Genomic DNA, 24,617 nt, shown 5'->3' on the forward strand with positions numbered 1-24,617 from the left:
CAAAGATATTGTGCATCTTTGGTCGGAATTTAAAGGTATTGTCCACAATGTGCTAGAGAAGTATGCGCCTATAAAAAGTTTAGGGGAGGGAAATGATCCACATTGGTACAACAAAAATATTAGGAAGTTGCTGAGAAAGCAGAGAATTTTGCACAGTCGTTTTAACCGTAGTCACTGCCCCGCTGACAAACAGAAATAATGCGAAATGAAAGCAGCTGTCAGAAGTGCAATGAGAGACTCTTTTAACGAATTTGAAAGCAATATTTTATCTGCAGATTCCAAAACTAACCCCAAAAAATTTTGGTCGTACGTAAAATCTGTGAACGCTACAAATAATTCAATACCTTCTCTTGCTGACGGTACGGGTAATGTAACTGATGATGATAAACAGAAGGCCGAAATCCTAAACCTAGCTTTCAAAAACTCGTTTACGATAGAGGACTGCAGCACCATTCCCCCTTTCAATTACCCAACAGACGAAAGGATGGCTGACATAGTGTTTAGTGTATCTGGGATTGTAAAACAGTTAAGATCCTTAGATGCCAGAAAGGCATCCCCATAAGATTTTATGTTGACTATGCTACAAATATAGCACCATTCTTATCCGTCATGTATCAGAGATTATTGGAACGGCGGGAAGTTCCACGGGACTGGAAAAAGCCCAGGTCATAGCAACCTATAAAAAGGGTAGAAAAACGGATGCACATAATTACCTGCCAATTTCACTGACATCGATTTGTTGTAGAATCGTGGAACATATTTTGTGTTCAGACATAATGACCTTCTAGACTCTGAGGAGCTGGTCTGCAGAAACCAGCACGGTTTTAGGAAACAGGGATGATGCGAGACACAGCTGGCCCTCTTTGTGCATGATATACAACAGGTTCTAGATACCGGCTCCCAGGTTGATGCCATATTTCTCGACTTTCGAAAGGCGTTCGACTCAGTTCCGCAGTGTCGCTTGCTACAAAAAGTGCGCGCTTACGGTCTATCCAGTGACATATGCGGTTGGATAGAAAGTTTTCTAACAGACAGGGAGCAGTATGTCGTCCTGAACGGGGTAACCTCAACAGAAACAAGAGTAACTTCAGGTGTGCCCCAGGGCAGCGTAATAGGTCCTCTGCTTTTTACGATTTACATAAACGATCTGGTTGATGGTATTGACAGCGGCCTTAGACTGTTTGCCGATGATACTGTAGTCTACAGGAAAGTAGTATCACACGAAAGTTGTGAACAAATCAATGAGGATTTGCAGAAAATAAATGCGTGGTGTAATGACTGGCAGTTATCTCTCAATATTAGTAAGTGTAACCTACTACGTACAACAAGGTGAAAATCCCCATTAATGTTTGAGTACAAAATAAATGATCAGTCTTTGGAAGCGGTAACATCAGTGAAGTATTTGGGTGTGACTATTCGAAATGATCTCAAATGGAATGATCAGATTACACACGTAACGAGTAAGGCGAACTCTAGATTGCGGTGTATTGGTAGAATCCGGAAGCGATGCAGTCCTTCAACAAATGAAATAGCTTACAATACGTTAGTTCGTTCAGTCTTAGAGTATTGTTTGTTTTTATGGGACCCTTACCAGTTGGGTCTGATTCAAGAGGTTGAGAAGGTCCAAAGAAGAGCGGCAAGATTCGTGACTAGTACATTTAGCCATCGCGAGAGCGTTACAAATTTCATAGAAAGTTTGAAGTGGGAGACACTTGCAGATACACGACGCGCTAAACGGAAGGGGCTGCTCACTAAATTCCGAAATCCAATTGTACTGAGGCGTTCAGTCGTTTTTCCCTCGCGCGATCCGCGAGTGGAGCAGGGGGGGGGGGGGGGGGGAGATTATGATTTTGGCGCGAATTGTGCCCTCCGCCACACACCGCTTGGTGGCTAGCGGAGTATATACAGGGCGTTTCAAAAATGACCGGTATATTTGAAACGGCAATAAAAACTAAACGAGCAGCGATAGAAATACACCGTTTGTTGCAATATGCTTGGGACAACAGTACATTTTCAGGCAGACAAACTTTCGAAATTACAGTAGTTACAATTTTCAACAACAGATGGCGCTGCGGTCTGGGAAACTCTATAGTACGATATTTTCCACATATCCACCATGCGTAGCAATAATATGGCGTAGTCTCTGAATGAAATTACCCGAAACCTTTGACAACGTGTCTGGCGGAATGGCTTCACATGCAGATGAGATGTACTGCTTCAGCTGTTCAATTGTTTCTGGATTCTGGAGGTACACCTGGTCTTTCAAGTGTCCCCACAGAAAGAAGTCACAGGGGTTCATGTCTGGCGAATAGGGAGGCCAATCCACGCCGCCTCCTGTATGTTTCGGATAGCCCAAAGCAATCACACGATCATCGAAATATTCATTCAGGAAATTAAAGACGTCGGCCGTGCGATGTGGTCGGGCAGCATCTTGCATAAACCACGAGGTGTTCGCAGTGTCGTCCAAGGCAGTTTGTACCGCCACAAATTCACGAAGAATGTCCAGATAGCGTGACGCAGTAATCGTTTCGGATCTGAAAAATGGGCCAATGATTCCTTTGGAAGAAATGGCGGCCCAGACCAGTACTTTATGAGGATGCAGGGACGATGGGACTGCAACATGGGGCTTTTCGGTTCCCCATATGCGCCAGTTCTGTTTATTGACGAAACCGTCCAGGTAAAAATAAGCTTCGCCAGTAAACCAAATGCTGCCCACATGCATATCGCCGTCGTCAATCCTGTGCACTATATCGTTAGCGAATGTCTCTCGTGCAGCAATGGTAGCGGCGCTGAGGAGTTGCCGCGTTTGAATTTTGTATGGATAGAGGTGTAAACTCTGGCGCATGAGATGATACGTGGACGTTGGCGTCATTTGGACCGCAGCTGCAACACGGCGAACGGAAACCCGAGGCCGCTGTTGGATCACCTGCTGCACTAGCTGCGCGTTGCCCTCTGTGGTTGCCGTACGCGGTCGCCCTACCTTTCCAGCACGTTCATCCGTCACGTTCCCAGTCCGTTGAAATTTTTCAAACAGATCCTTTATTGTATCGCTTTTCGGTCCTTTGGTTACATTAAACCTCCGTTGAAAACTTCGTCTTGTTGCAACAACACTGTGTTCTAGGCGGTGGAATTCCAACACCAGGAAAATCCTCTGTTCTAAGGAATAAACCATGTTGTCTACAGCACACTTGCACATTGTGAACAGCACGTGCTTACAGCAGAAAGACGACGTACAGAATGGCGCACCCACAGACTGCGTTGTCTTCTATATCTTTCACATCACTTGCAGCGCCATCTGTTGTTGAAAATTGTAACTACTGTAATTTCGAAAGTTTGTCCGCCTGAAAATGTACTGTTGTCCCAAGCATATTGCAACAAACGGTCTATTTCTATCGCTGCTCGTTTAGTTTTTATTGCCGTTTCAAATATACCGGTCATTTTTGAAACACCCTGTATGTAGATGTAGATGTAGAAACCGTTAGTGCGAGCGAGGACAAAAGTTTCGTCACATTTTACCCGGTGGGCGTTTCCTAAAGCATACTCAGTTAAAGCGGATTTCTCGACACAGCGTACACGATAAAATCTCTGATGCTGCCTGCGTTTTTCCGCAGTGCGTACTGTTTGTCCGACGTAAGACTGGCCACGCTTGCCCTGCTGAGTTTATAACTGGTCTCAGTAACTGACAATGTTTTGTCAGAGGCCAGAGGATCGATTTGATTTCGTGTGTTTTCGGCAGACAGAATGTCTAAGAAGTGCTTGGCCGAAAACTTGTGTAATTTTAATCACTTGACGCCAGCCAAACCTGACGGCTTTTTATTCAATGTTATCGCCGGTGCCCTCTGCAGCCTTACATTATGTAACATTACGGGGGAGAAAACCTGGCGCCGTGTTATAGGTCTGGAGAGGCTGCGTGTCAAGAAGGCTGATTTAGTGAGTTCGCTGGCCGTCCTGCTGTGCTACCATGACCGGAAGACTACTTCACGATTTTCTATGGTGTGCAATCATATCAGCACCACCTTTGTAGGAGGACATTTCGTCGTGCCAACTCTGCACGACAGCGAGAAAGGATATACAACACCAGACAACAGCTGGATGCAAATGGCTGTTATGGCGTTGCACCTGCAGTTATCAAGGGCACCCACAGCTTTGCACATGGAATGGATCGATGAAGCTGGGTTTCCAAACAATCGTCACCACGAAAAGGAACTTCAGAGAGGCAGGAAAGGAAGTTCAGCCGCCATCCGCAACAACAACAACACGGTGCAGACCACAGATCCTCAGAATGGCCTACCAACAACTTGACGGCGAGAGACATAGACACGGCTGCATTGTCAGCGTTTAAAGAAGGAATTAATTTCGCACTTTCGCCCCGGGACATTCCTGTCTATGAAATAATAAATAGGGTCGAACAGACAGTCCTCATGGTCCCAAATGAAAGGCCGGGCGAAATACGGCATGGAACGAGCCGTGCATTCACTAAAGCAATGTTACCAGCACCCAACATGACCAAGCACGATCGCAATGGCCTTCCAGCACTACGTAATGGCGAAAGCATCGTGGTCCTTCCTGTTGCAAGGGCAGTGCAGCCGTAATTATGGAATACGCAGACTTTGATACGAAGATATGCGTGCTAGTGGATGAAGATAATTGTTGGAAACTCCCACGTGACCCATCATCGAGGATAATAAGAAAGATATGTGAACTCTCAAGCGCTCTTCGGTGGCAGACACTGTATCAAGAATTCTTTCATAAACACCTAGATCACCTACTGCTTATGCTTAAAGCAAAATTTGCAAGGATGGGACGCCATTCCACCCGATTCTATTCACTAGTGGTTAACCAACGTACAAGCTGGCGAATTACTTGCACTCTCCTCACTCCACATGCGGGAGACTGTGAGCATCATATTAAAAACGTGGCAGATATTATCAGCCGAATTAACAGTATGCGACTTAGTAAGGGTGATATTATGATCTTTTGATGTGGTGGGGCTGTTTACGAATGCGCCTATCAAAGACTCTTAGGATTTGTTATCCTAGTTCTTCGTAAGTGAAGTGGTCGAACTATGTAGGCCTTCGTATTTTCTGTGCAACAGGCAGTATGACGATTAGACGGACGGCATTCCAGTGGGTATCCCGTTAGCTCCATCTGTTGTAAACATCTTCATGGAGAATTCTGGGGATATTGCCTTAGACGCGGCGCCATTAAAGCCTAGTTGTTGTTTTAGACACGTTCGCCACTTGGCCCTACAGAGGATAGAAACTTGAAGAGCTCTTGGAACACCTCAGCGACATTAACAGCAACATCCAGTTCACAGTGGAGGGAGAAAAACACAATATATTGCCCTTGCTCGACGTCCATCGCATACGAAATGGATGCCTTGACCACTGCGTCTATCGAAAGCCTACCCACATTGATCTATACTTTCACGACATCTGCCATCATTTCCCACCACAGAAGCGCACTATGTTACAAGCATTGATGAAACGTGTAAGGATGATATTAGACGCTGATAACCTGCCCCAAGAGCTGAGTCTTCGGCTATCGCGTTCATCAAATGAATGAAGTGATTGCAAGCGAGAAACAGAACGAAACCACCGACATGCAGTAGGAAAATAAACCTCCTAGCTTACCTTTCTGTGGTTCTGTGTCGGGGAAGATAAGCCGGCTGTTGAAAAGACACAAGATCAAATAGATTTTCAGGCCTCCGACAACAATCCGTCACTTACTGAGACCAGTTACAAACGCAGAAGGTCTAAGACCACCTCTGGTCTACAAGAAATCTTGCGGGCGTGGCCAGTCTTAAGTCGGACGATCAGTAACGCATTGTGGAACAACGCAGGGTGGAGTAAGAGATATTTTGTCGTCAACGCTACAGCGATAAATTCGTTTTAACTGACCATGCTTTAGAAAACAGCCACCGAATTAAATTTGACGGAACTTCTAACAAAAAATCACCGATAACATCTTAATTACAGACGGTGACATGCAACTCAGCGACTTGGGGGCTCCAGCGATCGCGCAGTTGAAGCGGGCACATTGATTGCCAAGTCAACGTGTGCTCGCATATGTCGATGCCTCGAGCAGCATTGACGTCACAGGCGACAGCTGTTGTGTGTTGTTTTAATCACTTGACGCAGCTGCAAACCCTTGAACCATTTATTCATGTTTTTGTATGGTTTCAAGTATGGATAATTCCTGGCTGATTAAATCATACTAAGAAGATGCAAACTGTATAAAAACGTACAAAGAAAACTTGGGCATCTGCTGTTCATAAAAATCAGCACAGTGCATATATATTTAGCTCGTACATGCCCCTCTTTAAGACAAAAAGACTATGACGCAGCACGAAGCAAATGTCGGAAAAGGGACGGTAATTGGTCCATGTAATGTACAAAAAAATGAAAGTAATTTCAGAAAAATTGGATGATTTACTGAAGAGAAAGACCTGCAGAAATTGAGCAAGTAAATAACCTCTTGCCCTTATACAAACGATTATTCGGCTTGGCATTGACTGATAGAGTTATTGGATGTCCTCATGAAGTATATGGTGCCAAAATCTGTACAATTGGCGCTTTAGATCGTCAAAACCCCAAGATGGCTGGAGGGCCTGGAATCTCATTGACCGGAGTAGAATGTTGTTCAGTGATGAGTCATTCTTAGAAATGAGCCCCGATGACCAGCGATGACGTGTCTGGAGACACCCCAGACAGCAGTGGGACACCAACCTCACTGTCGGTCGAGATACGGCCTGACAACCAAAAATGATGATCTGGGGAGCCATTTATTTTCATAGCATTATCACTTCGGTTGTCATCCTCAGCACCCTTACAGCGCAGCAATATGTCGACGATATTCCACCTCGTCTTTTGCTGCCCTTCGCGGAAAGCCATCTTGGGCTTCAACATTTTAGCAAACAGTGCACGCCCGCACGCGGCTAGAGATTCTATTGCTTGTTTTCCAACTTGCCAAACCCTACCTTGACCAGCGAGCTCACCAGAGACGTCTCTAATTGAGAACGTTTGGAACATCATGGGCAGGGCTCTCCAACCACCTAGGGATTCTGACTATCTAGCGTGCCAATTGCACAAAATATTGCACGATATTCCTCTGGAGTTCATCGAAGAACTCTGTCAATCAGTGGCATGCCGAATAACTGCTTGCATAAGGGCTACAGTGGGACCAACGCGTTACTGACTTCTTCAATTTGTGAAGTACTTTCTCTTGAATAAATTGCCGAATTTTTTCGAAATTGTAATCATTTCTTTGTTTGCACATGTGCAACACATTTACCTATTTCCGTCATTTCGCATAATTTCTTCGTGGTACGTGTTTTTAATCTGATCTTTTTTGTCTCTGAGTGTGAAATAAATATTTGAATAACGTTTAACGTTTCTTAGGGTACTCCCACATTTAAATTACTCCTACACCTCCATTCCAAAAACAAAGTGCCATCTATGAGTGTGACGCGTAATTTCTTTGGAATGTCGCCCACAGTTTTTTAATATGGGTTATAATCCGTAATCGCGACTGTGTTTCAACTACTAAGAAAAGATTACTCATTTATTGCAACTTTCAGCAACATTCTTTGGGTCATAACATATAAATAAATTCCATTTACGGTTTTGCGACATACTGTCGATAGTGTTCAGAGAGCAACTAACCACAGTCTGGTTTTGCTTGACTTTACTGAAAATGAAAGAATATTAAGTTTCAGATCTACACTTTCATCGTCAGACGGCCTGCATGCTATTAACAAAATACCAAGACGTTGATTTACAGGCGAGTTGCCGTATGGTAAACAGAAATTCAAATGGTTCAAATGGCTCTAAGCACTATGGGACTTAACATCTGAGGTCATCAGTCCCCTGGACTTAGAACTACTTAAAGCTAACTAACCTAAGGACATCACACACATCCATGCCCGAGGCAGGATTCGAACCTGCCACCATAGCAGCAGCGTGGTTCCGGACTGAAGCGCCCAGAACCGCTCGGCCACAGCAGCCGGCTAAACAGAAATTCACAGTTTAAAAAATGCGATAGTGATTGCGCTAAAAACTCGTCTTAGAACACAACTTAACGTATACGACCGCCTAGAACATTTGTTTTCATCTCTGTTATCCAACAAATAACATCTACTTTTTTCTTCCTATTTTTGCATGCTTAGACAGCGGTCTTTATTTGTATTCAGACGGGTGCATAAGTTTTGTATACGCACCCCACGCTTTGATTCACTTATATCAGATGACGTGAAATACTGAATAGTCACAAGGTACATGAGCTTGAAAGATGCTGTGACACATTCGTACTCCACAAAGATACGATACTTCAGGGAAAGGAAGTGTGTCTTACTTCTCGATTAGGTTCAAATAGGTATTTTAGATTGAAAAGGGCTCAGAAGCGAAATAAATATGGTATTTAGGTATTTACAACATTATCAGCCTACTTTAGCAAATAGCTGAGAAATTAATAGTGCCGTTAGCAGCGCATTAGGAATTTGTTACACATTTATACCATAAAAGTTATGGACGGCAGTAAATACTTAACAAATATTATAAGTTTAGTGACTTGACCTGTAGATACCTGGAGAAATATTATAATGGAGTGAGAACATTTTCTGGAAGTTTTTTTCGAAAGATGTATTAGCCAATTACGCCAGAACGTTGAGGATTTGGTCAGGGAAATTATTTACAGGTATTTCTGCAACATATTCGTAGTGAATCCCTTATCTGCCAAGCGCGATGTGCTCATCTTGTTCTCGCTATTTCACAATCAGTGATTTTCTTCAAGAGCGTGTCTTGAAAATGAATATTTCCTTAAGTTCTCAAGTCTTAAAGCGTCAAGGTGTTATTTGTATCTTATCTCAAAACGGTTACCTGTCTGACCAGTGGAAATAGTGGAGTATGAATCAAATTTGCGCCTTTATATTCCTGTTTTACTGTAGGGAGCATTATTTCTCTATGTCCAGCGCCGTGCTTTTAATCTAAGTTACCTGCTTCAGCTTATTTTAGCAATAATACCAACTCCTTTTCCTGAAATGCTGTTACTTTGTACTATATCGCAGCATCTTTGACGCTCATGTACCTTGTAAGCATTCTGTATTTATTTTCATCGTTATTTTCATACAAGTGAATCAAAACGCAAGGTGCGTCTACGTAATTTGTGTTGTTACTTGACTAATAATGAAGATATTGTGAGTATATGTGAAAACATGAAGAACAGTATAGTTGTTTTGGATAAAGACGATGAAAGTAAATATTACACGCTGTCTTATCGAGTAAGTTAAATTATGAGGCTGAAACAGTGAATTTTCGTTTATCCGACTTCAGTCCACCATTAAATATTCGTCCACGTCTTTTCAAAAAAGCGTGCAAGCCATCTGACGATGAATATAAATATTTGAAAACAGCAACGGTAGTTTTGGTAAAATATTGGACCGCAGCGAAAACAAGACTGTCTAAAAATTACGCAATGGGTTTTTGTCAGAATTTTCACAGGCAAGCGAAGAGTGGTAAATGGTCAAATGGGATGTCAATTTGACCATCGGGAGGTCTAGTTTATACAGAAGGGGTTTATTTGCTTGAACGTTTTCAGATTAATTAACAAAAAATTAATTAATGATTTGAGTTAAAATTTTTGTCTGAATTTTTATAGGCAAATGAAAAATGGGCAATGGAGAAATTTGGTATCAAATTGACGAGCTTGAGATACAGGTTTTAGAAATAATATTTAATTGCTTTAAAGTAATCATAGTAATTAAGAAAAACGTAACTAGCGATTTGAGGAGAAACTGAAATATTTCAAGGACACCTGCTCCTTGCTATGTAGACGAAGTGTCAAAAAGTTCGTTTTTCAATGCCAAGCTATTTAGTGTGATAATTAACAGTCATGTTGGTGTGACATTTACCTGTCAAAATGATTTTCTTCGAATCAAGTACCAAGTTCAGGACATTTCGATAACAGAGGACTCTAGGAAAACAGATGAGGTGTCAGTAACGTCATGCTTTCTAAACAAAACTTGAAAATAAAAAGTTGAAGAAATTTCTGTCAAATGTTTTGTGAAATGATTTTTGTAATGCTAAGAAATGTAAAAGATTAGAGAAACGTTTGATGCGCCATAGAATGAAGCTTGAAATATGTACAGTAAATGAGATGGGTCAGTTGTCTCCCTCTAATGTGTTTTATTTCTTACTTTTAGACAAATCACTTCAGAAAATCATTGACAGACATTTTTTTTCACTTTTTTTTATTTCAATAAAGTCATCCAAACGAAATTGGCTGGTTGATGACGTGCAATATCCACATTTTGTACCACGTATAGAGACACTATTCTCGAATAACGCGATTATTTCATAAAATAGCACTCTGTTTTATATCTAGCAGCATTATCCTTTCATAAACTTATAGCCCAAAACGGCATCAGTAAATTACTTCATCTCAGTATCCCGCACATCCTCAGATCATTAATGATCCCGTTCTTAGCCACTGCGGAAGGTGCATTTGCCACCGTAATAAGGAAACAGATACTTCTTTGACTGTACTGATCTTCATTCACACAGTAAAGCCGAAAGTCTTACTTTTAATGTACTGAAGAATGAAATTTTTTCTATCTCTCATAACTTTTTTTCTTTGCCTATGCTCTTTACAATCCCTGAGCTCGCCTCGCTTTAAAACTGATCACTGACACGCTTGTGATATGCGTTTGATTGAGCTTGATATTTTGAAGAAAGAAAGTCCATAGAAACATTGTGCTGATAGTTTCACTGACTCTATCCGTGACCTCTTTACTTTTGGATATTTTCTTACGCCATCCCTTATTACATGAAGCAATTTCCCAGCTCATATCACTAAACCGCTTCATTCTTAGACACGACGTACATGAGAATTTCTAGGAATTGTGTGAGTAGAGCTTACGAATACACTTCGAACAAGTTTTTTCACTTTAGGTCGAATTTCACGTGTCATTATTTTTTTCACTAATTCGTCACAATCCTAACCTATTCGTATCTCGACTAAATCCGACTGTTAAGAAAATCAACGTCAAAAACCTGAATTGGCGTTCACAGTGTCCAAACATCTAATAAAATATTGCAACTAACACACATTGTATTTGCAGTTCAACAGTCGTTTCCAAAATGCCGTCTTGTCAGAGATACGTAATGAAACATACGACAGAGCGGCGGGGTAAGATCAGGATTTGATGTCTTGCCGACGATGTGGTGAGTGTCCATTTCAAGGGAACCGTCCCGGAATATGCCTTCCACTGTTAAAGGAAAACACGAAACACTGCCTGACGAGAGTTTCAATTGTGTTTCTCCTGAACACGAGTGCAGTGATAACCGCCCCACCACAGTCACTAATATAATTTGTTCGCGTCGGAAATGACCGGGTTTCGAACACCCACCCAGCAATTTACTTTTAGGTTTCTCATGGAGTCCCTAAATTTCTTTACGCAAATTCCAGGATGATTCCATTGAAAACTACACGACCGGCATTCCCTTCCATTGTTACCCAATTCGTCTCTAATGTACTCTTCACTGACCAGATGTGAAACCGTAATCTTTGATTTCTGCAACAAAAGTGAGCAAATAATGTTCCATATCTCTCACGTGTGAAACACGAATCTATGGTGATGAATACCTACCGTGGAGATAAAGCTGTTTTCCCATCATCTGGGAGAATTTCAATGATGACTGATGGTCTCCTGTTCCACCCCCTGCAATCTCTTTCACCCATATCCTCTGTCAAGACATGGTTCTGTTGTCTTCGAATGTAACTGAGTATGTAAGGCAAACTTTTTGTTGGCCGCGGTGGCCGAGCGGTTCTAGGCGCTTCAGTCAGGAACCACGTGGCTGCTACGGTCGCAGGTTCGAATCCTGCCTCGGGCATGGAAGTGTGTGATGTCCTTAGGTTAGTTAGGTTTAAGTAATTGTAAGTCTAGGGGACTGATGACCTCAGATGTTAAGTCCCATAGTGCTTAGAGCCATTTGAATTTGAGCAAACTTTTCATAATAGGAGACGAAGTACTGATTGAAGCAAAGCTGTGAGAAGGGGTTGTTAGTCGTGCTTGGGGAGCTCAATCGGTAGAGAATTTGACTGAGAAAGGCAGTTGGAGTCTCTGTCCAGCAAACAGTTTTAACCTGCTAGGAATTTCAAATTTTTCATAATTATGATGGTTTCGAGAAAGAAATTTTCACTTTGCAGCGGAGTCTGCGCTAATTTTGAAACTTCCTGGAAGATTAAAACTGTGTGCCCGACCGAGACTCGAACTCGGAACCTTTGCCTTTCGCGGGAAAGTGTCCTACCAACTGAGCTACCCAAGCACGACTCACCACCCGTCCTCACAATTGTACTTCCGCCAGTACCGCGTCTCCTACCTTCCAAATTTCACAGAAATTCTCCTGCGAAACTTGCAGGACTAGCACTACTGGAAGAAAGAATATTGCGGAAACATGGCTTAGCCACAGCCATGGGGATGTTTCCAGAATGAAATTTTCGCTCTGCAGCGGAGCTTGCGGATTTTGAAACTTCCTGGCAGATTAAAACTGTGTGCCGGACCGAGACTCGAACTCGAGACCTACAAGTTTCGCCGGAGAACGTCTGTGGAGTTTGGAAGGTAGGAGACGAGGTACTGGCGGAAGTAAAATTGTGAGGACGAGTTGTGAGTCGTGCTTGAGTAGCTCAGTTGGTAGAGCACTTGCCCGCGAAAAGCAAAAGTCCCGAGTTCGAGTCTCGGACCGGCACACAGTTTTAATCTGCCAGGAAGTTTCAATTGTGGTGGTGTTTTCGCCTAGCGAGCTACATTTCCCTAGTTCAGTGGTTTTGTGGTTTTGTTTCAATGAGGCGATTACCAGGGAAACTTACCACGTCAATAATGTTGACTGTGTCCTGGTCTCAACTGTGCAGGTAAGAACATTTTCGGAAGCAACGAGTCGATGGCAGCTTTCGACGCCGGCTTCGTCGACTCCATCAGCCTCGACATCCGTGTGGGCGATGAACAGTACCGCCGGCAGGCCGCCCAGAAGATACGCAGCTTCTACTTCGGCGACGAACCCATCGATAGCGAGGATTTCTACCCCCTCGTGGCGGTGAGAGACTCGAAAAATTTCTATAATTATACTACCGTCTCGTATAAAATTCTTATTTAATTTTTAGCTGCATAAATTCACGTTCCCTCTACTAACAATATCATATTCTGAATAGCTGTCTGTCTAAAAATGAGAACGAATGTCTCACGTCCGAAACATGTGGCTGCGTTTCTTTAGTGTACAGTTAGTTCGAAATGTTCTGTAGCCATTAGTGTTAAGAATGGAGAGACGAATCTTTCCCGAGTAAAATCCATTTCAGACCAACCTCTAAGGAGAAATTGTGACTGGTGCAGCGTACATTGTCTGTAATCTGCGAGACATTGTAGGAATATCGCTCAGATTCAAAATTTTAGTTGAGAATATTGACATAAATTAATGTTATAAAATAAAAAATTTTTAGTCAAATAATTATTACAGTCAGAGTCACTAAAATTCAAATTTTTTTTATTTTACATAGGGAAGTGTTTGGTATCTTGCGCCGATTTCGTTACATAATTTAAATAACACTGACGAGTTGAGCAACGCTTAACGGAAATCACAAACATTTTGTTGGATAATGTGTGAGACTAAAAATTAGTTCGTAACATTAAAATGAGAAATGAAGTTCTATGTTCCATTTTGAGTTTTAATCGATCATGTTTATGACTCTCTTAATAGTACAAACATTCCAAACTGTTTGAATAGGAATATTGTTTAGAAATTATTCTCAGAGAATATTTTTTTCCTGAAATATGACGGAGACGCTTTCCGCCGTGTTCTAATATAGTTAGTCATCTTGGAGTACTCTGGCTACCGACACGCTCAAGGGCCTCTAGCTGGCTACAGCCACTAGGATTTTCAAATTCGGTCTTCCCTTGCATTTCTTGTTGCAAAACACTACACTATTTGTCAGAGATAGTGTTGCTGCCAACCCCGTCTACCAAAAATAAATAAATAAATAAATCGAATTAGTTGTGGTGAACCTAGAGACGTAATCCTCTTCGCCCTCTGCTCTTAAGACAAATATAAACCTGACTTCCATAGTGTGATTACGAGTATCTTCAAACAATCCCACCAGTATGCGTAGCTTAGCTTCAGAATACAATCTGCTACTTAATTAAAATTGTATGAGAAAAAGTTTGCCCGTCATAGAAGAATGAAACGGATGTGTTGAAGCATATCCATTACCTTAAAACACTTTTTGAAAGTGTTATTACTCTTATATTCAAAAAGTCGATACTATTACTAATTTTCGTATAAAGTGAATTGTGATATGTGGTGTAACACTCTTAATAATTCAGCCAACGTTGTAAGTAGTCTTAAGCAGGGTATCGTTTGCCTAGCAGCGAAACATTGGAAAATTTTACAGCGTAATGTGGCAACAACACAGACGAACTTTACTGAAACTGAAGCTGGCCGCGGAACTCTACACACCTACAACAAATGTGAGGGTTAATTTTTTTTACACTAACGTCATGCTGCTTTTAAGCAGCAACGTGTCTAGCAATAGTGAAAGTCATATCATAGGCACCTGCGACTTCTAAATTATTGTGCTCCATACTATCCTTACAGACGAAACGTATGCCCACGTTTCATTTGGCAGCCACACTAGAAATGAAGACGAAAGCTTATACGAAAAAGCATCTCGCAGTACAGAAGCGTTGCTGTCTTACATTTTAATTCAGAGGAAGAATTCTTTATTGCTTCGAAGTTTTAAGAAGTAATTGCTTTGTTTTCTCTCTGAAGCCGACTACGTTCAAGTTAACATTCACTGCAGGTCTTTCTCTCGATTAACGGCAATCACAAGATTTCATTTTCAATATATTTCGTGGATAGAGTGGTAATTATATTATCACTCCTATCATCAAATTTTGATGTTATCGTCTCATGTAGAGCTACGAGGAGGATAGAGTGGTAATTATCACTTCTATCATCAAATTTTCATAAGTTATCGTCTTATGCACAGCTACTAGGAAAGAAAATGCCCAGAAGATAACAGCAAGGGCAGTCTGCTGATGCAAACATTTTATTCCTGTCAGGAGTATCAGAGTCTACGAACAACTGTCCACAATGTGATCTTTAAGGATTATGATTTCGGCTGGTCGTAAAACTCTGTCACAAGAGTGTTGCCGTGGAGCAATCGAGATAATAGAGGACCTGTCTTGCTATAATGCTTCCAAATAGTCATACGTAGCTAAATGCAAACAATGCATTTTCATGTCAGATGCTGTACGTTCGCATGCAATACACGACCAAAGGTCTCTGTCGCCTTAAACACTGATAGGGCGCTTACAGTCTTAACTGTTGTGGTAGTGGGTTTGAAGAAGAAATTTGGGATGCGTCTTGCAATCCTGTTTCAATGTAGCTGACAGTAACTAGCTGTGAACGATACATCAGCAGTGCAGATTGTGCGCGTCTGAGCCTGCTATGTGGGCTGAAGTTTCACAGACGCAATTGAACGCGCTCTGTGTGGCGTAATGCTAACGGATCTATACGACGAATCTTCTTTATGGACGTGTTACATTGGAGATGTAATTACTAAAGTGAATCGATGGAAACTATTATCCATTTACAAGCGGGTTGTGATTCTGAGTGAGTATCCGGAGGTATCCCACCGGAGAAGATTTTAGTATTTTAAAAAGTTATAATCATCCTTGTTCACTGTTTTCCAATTAGTTATATCGTTTTTGTAAGCGAACCTTTTCTATTCCAAAGGAGTTTTTTCGATGCTCACCTCCTAACACTTAAACTCACTTCAAGAACGTCATTATTTTATACGACGTAAATAGCAACTCAGTCACATAGATGACAGCACACAGTTTTCGCCATTGTGCCCTCGGCCACTGATGATGACCCAAAACATTATGATCTTCTGTTTTATTGCGTGTTGGTCGGCCTTTGGAACGCAATACAGCACCAATTTTGCATGGCATGGATTCGACAATTCCTTGTAAAGTTTCTGAGGTATGCGACACCGGATGACTACATACGGGTAAATTGTGGGCCGGTGGTTTGTTTGCGGAGCTGCAGCCCGATAACGTCCCAGATATGGGCCACCTGGTTCAGATCAGGCTAATCTGGTGGCCAAGACTTAAAAAGGAGTGCACTATCAATCCCCTCCAACCACTACTGAACGACTTAGGCCTCGTGACACAGATAGGTAAGGATCCCCCATAGCATAATACTGCTCCCACTGGCCCCTGTCCGCGGTACGGCACATGTTCCGAGCAGCAGCTAGCCTAGACGAAGGCGTATCCTGATACGACCATCGACCTTATGTAACATAAATGTGATTTATCCGACCAGGCTGTAAGTTTCCTTTGATCTAATCTCGATGATCGCGTACCCACTGCAACGACAGTAATCGACGATGGCGTTGGGTCACCATGGCAATATGCAGGAGTCGTCCGCTGCACTGTCCCATTTTCAAGAATCTGCGCCGAATGGTCGTCATGTGTGCCACTTTGTAGAGCGGCCAAGCCTTTGATTTCCCTGTGCTGTGATGAGGCGTAAACATCTAACACCTTATCACCTACACATGGTCTCACCGTCCAATCAGTTTCCGTAGATTCTGACGACAGTAGCACGCGAACAGCCAACCGGCCTCGCTCTTTCCGAGATGTTCGTTGCCATGTGTCTTGCCATAACGATCGGCCTTTGTCAAAATCGCTTATTTCAGTAGATTTCCCCATTGGAAATTTGGAAATTTGTGGTAAGTTCCTGTGGGACCCCATTGCTGAGGTCATAGAAACCTGGGCTTGCAAACTACTTAATGTTAAACTTACTCTGAGGACAACACACACACCCATACCTGAGTGCGGACTCGAACCTCCGACGACGGCAGCCGGGCGAACCGTAGCAAGACTCCGAAGACCGTGCGGCTAGACAGCTCGGCATTTTCCCCTTTGCCGGTACTTATTTTCCACTGCTAGAATGATTCCTTTTTCGTCTTTGCCCCCCTTACATATTTTCCTTGCCGTGTAATGTGTCCACAATCCCACTAGTCGGTATTGAAATTAGCGTTGGGTAAGCTGGGTGATGGCCACTATGTTTTGACCGATGAGTGTTCAACTTTACTTGCAACGGTACAAATAACATGGTCATTTGTCTGTGGAACTACGTGCAACTGTGAACAAGACTTCATAGAATGACAAGTGATGGAGTATGGTACGGTGCTGCTCAGCGAATGGTATTTAGTTCACCATTTTCTGGAAATATTGGAACTCGTCGTTGTTAGTACAACTTCTGAGAAAGTTACGAATGTTTTATGCTCAGACTATTAATTTTGATCGACGACAATCTAAATCGAGGTGCTTATGGAACAAATTTAATCACACATTCGCCCAAACACCACGAAAACAGATTAAAATCGGACATTTTCTGTGTTACTATATTAATTCTCTACGCAACAAAGCAAGGATCGTTTACGGTTGTTGGGAAAAAAATCATGTGGACACGCTGAACTAGCCTCCTCGAAACTCAGTCATAAACAGCATCAAATACCTTAGGCTGCATGACATATCAATTTGATACAAAATCCAGCAACAATTACCCGCTATGGTACAAACATAACACCATTTCATTCTGCCTCCACTATAACACAGAGAAAAGCCTACCCAGTCGTATAAATGTTTGCTTTCGCTTATTTGGCTTTAGAACGAAAATCAATAGGTATCTATTGACTTATGACAACTTAGTGTACCGCCGACGTCTAGCAAGATGAAACATAGCGAAGTCAGAAAGGCCAAGGCATCCCCATCAAGATATTACGTAACAATACTTCAACAATAGCTGTCCTAGCAGTGCCTGGAAGTATTTATGTGTTGTGCGACCAGCATCTCTTAATATCCGTTTCATCGACCGCATTTCAACACAGACTTTACAATATGGGCATCCACTACCTGGAAGCAAACCCCACACCTCCGATGATTAGCAAAGAGACGTTATCACGACACAAATATTGCTAACATGACACGCTACTGCTAACAGCTGCAAATCTGAGAAGCAGTCACATGAAATTTCATTGGCCCTTCAGTTGCTCCGCAAACACGACATGTCCTTAGGAGTGGCTGGCTCTGAGTACTATGGGACTTAACTGCTGTGGTCATCAGTCCCCTAGAACTTAGAACTACTTAAACCTAACTAACCTAAGGACAACACACACATCCATGCCCGAGACAGGATTCGAACCTGCGACCGTAGCGGTCGCGCGGTTCCAGACTGTAGCGCCTAGAACCGCTCGGCCACTCCTGCCGGCCACTTAGGAGTAATGTAGACATTTTACGCAGGGAAGTGTATCTCGTGGTACACAAGTATATCTTCCCCATCAATGCCAAATCTCTATTTGGCAGACTTAGTTGACGAAAACGAGGACGATCTTCAGAACAAACGAATTACCTGGTAAGTGCGTAGTGGAAAATCTTTGGTGGTGTTAGCCCGGAGTATTCAAAGTAAATTTTCTGTATAATTGTTGCTGATAGAATTTTATAGCTGGACTGCATGGTTCATACTACACACATCAAGAAAAGTTTTGCATCACCTCGGTTCCCAGAGTTCCGGAACCTGTACAGAAAATTGGAATAGAGATCAACATAAACATCATTTCTGCCCTTTTTATTGCTCATGAAAACCACACACTGCATATTGTACCACCATACAGCGAGGCCTTCAGAGGTGGTGGACCATACTGATGTACGCACCGGTACCTCCAATACCCAGTATCACGTCCTCTTGCATTGATGCATGCCTGTATTCGTCGTGGCCGCGCGGGATTAGCCGAGCGGTCTTAGGGGCTGCAGTCATGGACTGTGCGGCTGGTCCCGGCGGAGATTCGAGTCCTACCTCGGACATGGGTATGTGTGTTTGTCCGCCGGCCGAAGTGGCCGTGCGGTTAAAGGCGCTGCAGTCTGGAACCGCAAGACCGCTACGGTCGCAGGTTCGAATCCTGCCTCGGGCATGGATGTTTGTGATGTCCTTAGGTTAGTTAGGTTTAACTAGTTCTCAGTTCTAGGGGACTAATGACCTCAGCAGTTGAGTCCCATAGTGCTCAGAGCCATTTTTGTGTGTTTGTCCTTAGGATAATTTAGGTTAAGCAGTGTGTAAGCATAGGGACTGATGACCTTAGCAGTTAAGTCCCATAAGATATCACACACATTTGAACATTTTTGTATTCGTCGTGGCATACTATCCATATGTTCATCAAGGCATTGTTGATCCAGATTGTCCCACTCCTCAACGACGATTCGGCGTAGATCCTTCAAAGTGGTTGGTGGGTCACGTCGTCCATAAACAGCCCTTTTGTGTCTATATCAGGCATGTTAGGCAGGGTTCATGTCTGGAGAACATACTGGCTACTCTAGTCGAGCGATGTCGTTATCCTGAAGGAAGTCATTCACAAGACATGCACGATGGGGGTGCGAATTGTCGTCCATGAAGACGAATAACTCGCCAATATGCTGCCGATGTGGTTGCACTATTGGTCGGAGGACGGCATTCACATATCGTGCAGTCGTTAGGGCGCCTTGCATGACCACCAGCGGCGTACGTCGGCACCACATAATGTCGCCCCAAAACAGCCGGGTAACCTTCACCTTGCTGCACTCGCTGGACAGTGCGCCTAAAGCGATTTTCTGGTTGAAGGCATATGTGACACTCATCGCTGTAGAGAACGTGATGCCAATCCTGGGCGGTCCATTCGGCATGTTGTTGGGCCCATCTGTACCGTGCTGCATGGTGTTGTGGTTGCAAAGATGGACCTCGCCATGAATGTTGGGAGTGAAGTTGCGCATCATGCAGCCTATTGCGCACAGTTTGATTCGTAACACGACGCCCTGTGGCTGCACGAAAAGCATTACTCAACATGGTGGCATTGCTGTCAGGGTTCCTCTGAGCTATAATCCGTGGGCAGCGGTCATCCACTGCAGTAACAGCCCTTGGGCGGCCTGAACGAGGCATGTCATCGACAGTTCCTGTCTCTCTGTATCTACTCCATGTCCGAACAACATCGCTTTGGTTCATTCCGAGACGCCTGAAGACTTCCTTGTTGAGAGGCCTTCCTGGCACAAAATAACAATGCGAACGCGATCGAACCACGGTGTTGTCCGTTTGGGCATGGTTGAACTACAGACAACACGAGCCGTGTACCTCCTTACTGGTGGAATGACTGGAACTGATCGGCTGTCGGACCCCCTACGTCTAACAGGCGCTGCTTATGCAAGGTTGTTTACATCTTTGGGCGGGCTTAGTGAAATCTCTGAACAGTCAAAGGGACTGCGTCTGTGATACAATATCCACAGAACATCTACCTTCAGGATTTCTGGGAATCGGGGTGATGAAAAACTTTGTTTGATGTGTGTATATAGGATGTCTCAAACGTTTTGGATCTAATTGAAACAGGTGATCGTTCACAACCGATTATACTGAGATTTGTGAACGATGGTAGGAAGTTCATATTTATTGTGTTATGTACACGCACAGTGAAAACTGCATAACAACAAAGTATCTCACAGGAACTATTTCAAGGGACGACCGCCAAACGGCGCATGACGTTCTGAAGATCTGTGGTTCCTGTTGTAGCCAAGAGACAGGCAACTTTGACCCTACGAATCTGGTCTTCATCCGTTTCTACCAGGGTTTCATACACCAACGTCTTGACGTAAACCCACAGGAAAAAATCCAGAGGTATGAGATCCTGCGAACGCCCTGGCCATGGGACAGGCCCTCCCTATCCAATCTAACGATGAGGGTAAGGGATGTTTAGGTGCATATTGACATTAACATCGAAATGGGCTGGTGCACCGTCATGTTGAAACTACATACTTTCGCGAACAACAAGGGGTACAGTTTCCAAGAACTGTGGCAGCACATCTCCCAGGAACACCTGATATCGTGGACCAGCCAAATGGGGAGGCAGCAAATAAGGTCCTATAAGGTGGTCTTGGACAATCCCTGCCCATACGTTGACAGAAAACCGTTACTGGCGGCCACTGATGTAGGTTGCGTGGGGATTACCCTTACTCCAGACAAGGCTATTGCAGCTGTTAAAAACACCATCACGGGTGAACGAGGCCTCATCCGGAACAATACAAACTGTGCTAAGATCATCACTGCAGCACTGCAGTGGATAAACCATTGACATAAGTGAACGCAGGGCCAAATCCGTTGGTCCCAGTAATTTCACACGTTCTGTATGATGTGGATGTAAAACGGGTTCCACCAAAGCTTTCGAAACAGTATCCTTTGAACTGTACGTTTGATGGGCAAGTTGACGGGCGTTTATTGCTAGGTGGTTAGCCACATGATCCAACATCAGCTAATCAAAATCTGGTGTTCGGACATATTTTTGGTCCGAACCTTGGCGAGCTCTCTGTGGCGTGAACGACCCCGTTTCTCGTAAGTTAATATCCACAAACATGAACTTCTTCTAATTAGCATGATGCCTGTTGGGAAAGCATTGTCTTTCCATTCGTGTTACTTTTCGTTCACTATATTCTGCGGTACCACAAATTAACTGCATGTCTGCCATCTCTCGTGGCGAGTAACGTCACATCTTTGACTACATGTCATGCACTGCACACAGTAACACACCTCCTATGGGCACATCACAAGCTGTCTGATGCAATGGACAACTACCACCAGTGATAGTGGTGTGCGTGCTGCAGAGGTTAATGCGTTGGCGTGTCGGTGCAGTGCATGTGGTCGTCACATGACACACGGGCTATGAGTAAGTTCTGTATAGCATTTGTGTTTGGTGATCAGGGACGTTCGCTGTCGATCGCCCACTGCCTGTGCAGGTGTATGACAGACACCTGGGATGTTTGCAAGAGTGTGGCAGAACTGCATAGGCTGTTGCAATACGTCAGTTGAAGCTGACAGTCATTGCATTGAACACTTAGTATGAACTATGTTGTTTTTAAGCGGTGTATGCTGTGAATGTCCATAAATTTGCAACCATTGGTTTTCTGTCTCAATATAATCGGTTGTGGACCCATTGTCACCTCTTTCAGTTTGACCTGGATAAGTCCTCTGCATTCATAGAGGGCAGCTAACCCTCTGACCGAACACGCTGAGCTACCGTGCCGGCTATTACGTGTGCCCCCGACCGGGACACGAAAAACCTTATAGACATTTGCCCATTCACTCATTACTCGCGCACGCTTTGGCGATTCCCATAAGAGTTTGGGCAACCTGTGCGCATTCGCACAGGCGAAGGTCAATGGCAGGGTAGCCTTTAACTATATATTCTGTTCTTTCGAGAACAGTTACTGTCTTCATATATATAGGTAAAGGCTACCCAGCCATTGACCTTCGTCTGTGCGATGCGCGCAGGTTGCCCAAACTCTTACGGGAATCGCCAAAGCGTGCGCGAGTAATGAGTGAATGGGCAAATGTCTATAAGGTACATTACATATGTAGAATTGTGGACAATTGGGAATGTGAGTCTCACGGGAAGCGTGCAAGGGAAAAGTCCCTGCAGTCGCGCTATTCATCTGTGTCCTCGGTGGCTCAGATGGATAGAGCGTCTGCCATGTAAGCAGGAGATCCCGGGTTCGAGTCCCTGTCGGGGCACACATTTTCAGCTGTCCACATCGAGGTATATCAACAACACCTGTCGGCAGCTGAGGGTTTCAGTTAGTCATCATTTATTCTCTTCCTTTCATTAGCATATTAACACAGAATAAGATGTCGTTTCCGTTTCTACATAATACACACGTAAAGGGAGACAGCCTCTCCATTACAAACAAAAAAATCTGATAAGCTGGAGTAGAATTGTAGTGAGTGACGAGTCTCTCTTCGAAATGAACCCTGGTGACCAGCGAAGGCTTGTCTGGAGATGCGCTGGGCGGCGGTGGGATACCAACCTGACCGTCACCGCCGTATGGCCGATTACCAGAAGTGATGGTATGGGCTGCCATTTCTTCACATAGCGTGACCGTTTTATTTGTCATTTGCGGCGCGTTTACAGGACAGAGCTAAGTCGATATTCTTCGCCCAGTTTCCTTTCTCTTCATGGCAAGCCATCCTGGGCTTAACAATTTAGCAAGATAATGCACACCCACTAACGGCGGGAGTATCTATTGCTTACCTTCGTGCTTGACAAATCCTACCTCCTCCAGCAAGTTCGTTGTATCTCTTTCCGGTTGAGAACGCCTGGAGCGTCATGGGCTGGGTCCTCCAACCTGTTTGGGATTATTACTATCTACCGCGCCAGTTGGACAGAATATGGCATGATATCCCTAAGGATGTCATCCAACAACTCTGACAACCAATGCCGAGTAACTGCCTGCGTAACAACCAGAGGTGAACCAATACGTCACTGACTTGCTCGGTTTGTGGAGCTATTTGACTTGAATAAATCAGGTGCTAAACACATAAGTAAAAACTTTTCCAAAAGTGAAAAGTTTGCGTTGGCGTTTTTGGCGTGAGCTTGACAAACGCGGAACTATTAAGCACCTACTTTCTTCATATGCAAAGGCAAGGTTGGCTCAAGGCCAAGTTTGACGCAAGCGACTTATTATTTGGCGCTCTCTTCCTCCCTCCTTTTCCCTCGTACTCTTTCACCCGTGTCAGTTCCCGCTATTAATTCTGATACACACTGCAAACAAATCTTGTACTCTGGAGCTGCCTCTCAGCTTGGTGTACCACGCGGTGTCTACTAAGCGGCGGCTTGGTTCGCTTGGTACTTAAACCGACAATGTGCATAGTTTTCCTGAAGATACTACGCACCTGTTCCCATTTGACATCTAAGGCTCTTGCGATGGTATTTTCTGTCATTACACTGCAAACGCCTAGGATAAAGCCACAGACTGGCTACTGGAATATGAAAAACCTGCAGCGCCCCTACGACCAAGTAAAACTTCGTGTGTCCCGTGACACCCGCAAATGATTTTGTGCGCTGGTACATCTTTCAACATGGACTGCGCTTGGACTCCAGACCACTTGCCCCAATAAAAAGATTTTATCACTACTCTATTGAAGTCTTTAGCCATTTCCTCTAAACGATGCACTGTTCTCCGACAATAAGAGCGACACGATCAAACAGTAGCCCATTGTATCTGTCAGCTAAACGGGTACAAGAGTCCATCTTACCAGCAGTCATGCCCCTTGTCAAAATTTTACAGTGTCTTGTAGAAATTTACCAGACATCTCAATCCGTACTTAAGCACTGCACCTTCTCCCATCACATTTGAAGGCCTTATACTGATAAATACATGAAATTTCATTACAGGCAGAAACCAGCTGCAAACCACTTCTCCTAAGACCTTGTCGAGGACACAAATATGGGATTCCTGTATCATCGCCAATGTTCTTTGTTTGAGTACGGGACATTTGTTTTCGACGCACACGTATCAAAGCGAAGCACAGTTGAATTTCTAACAAAATATTAGTCAAGACTGTCTGTCTTATTTGAGCCCATGTTCTTTTCTTGTTGTTGTTGTTGTGGTCTTCAGTCCTGAGACTGGTTTGATGCAGCTCTCCATGCTACTCTATCCTGTGCAAACTGCTTCATCTCCCAGTACGTACTCCAGCCATGCTTTTCTTATCATTTGT

The 24,617-nt window shown here is 43.6% G+C and overlaps 1 protein-coding gene across 1 annotated transcript in view; it reads left to right on the top strand.

Annotated features, from left to right (window-relative positions):
- LOC126413173 (esterase B1-like) overlaps positions 1 to 24,617 on the top strand; it is a 137,221-nt gene that overhangs the window by 100,034 nt on the left and 12,570 nt on the right. The window contains exon 9 of the mRNA XM_050083068.1: positions 12,907 to 13,088. Within this exon, the coding sequence (XP_049939025.1) occupies positions 12,907 to 13,088 (182 nt within the window). The remainder of the gene's footprint in view (positions 1 to 12,906; positions 13,089 to 24,617) is intronic.

The sequence above is a fragment of the Schistocerca serialis genome, chromosome 7 (genome assembly GCF_023864345.2).
Source record: "Schistocerca serialis cubense isolate TAMUIC-IGC-003099 chromosome 7, iqSchSeri2.2, whole genome shotgun sequence".
Taxonomy (NCBI): Eukaryota; Metazoa; Arthropoda; class Insecta; order Orthoptera; family Acrididae; genus Schistocerca; species Schistocerca serialis.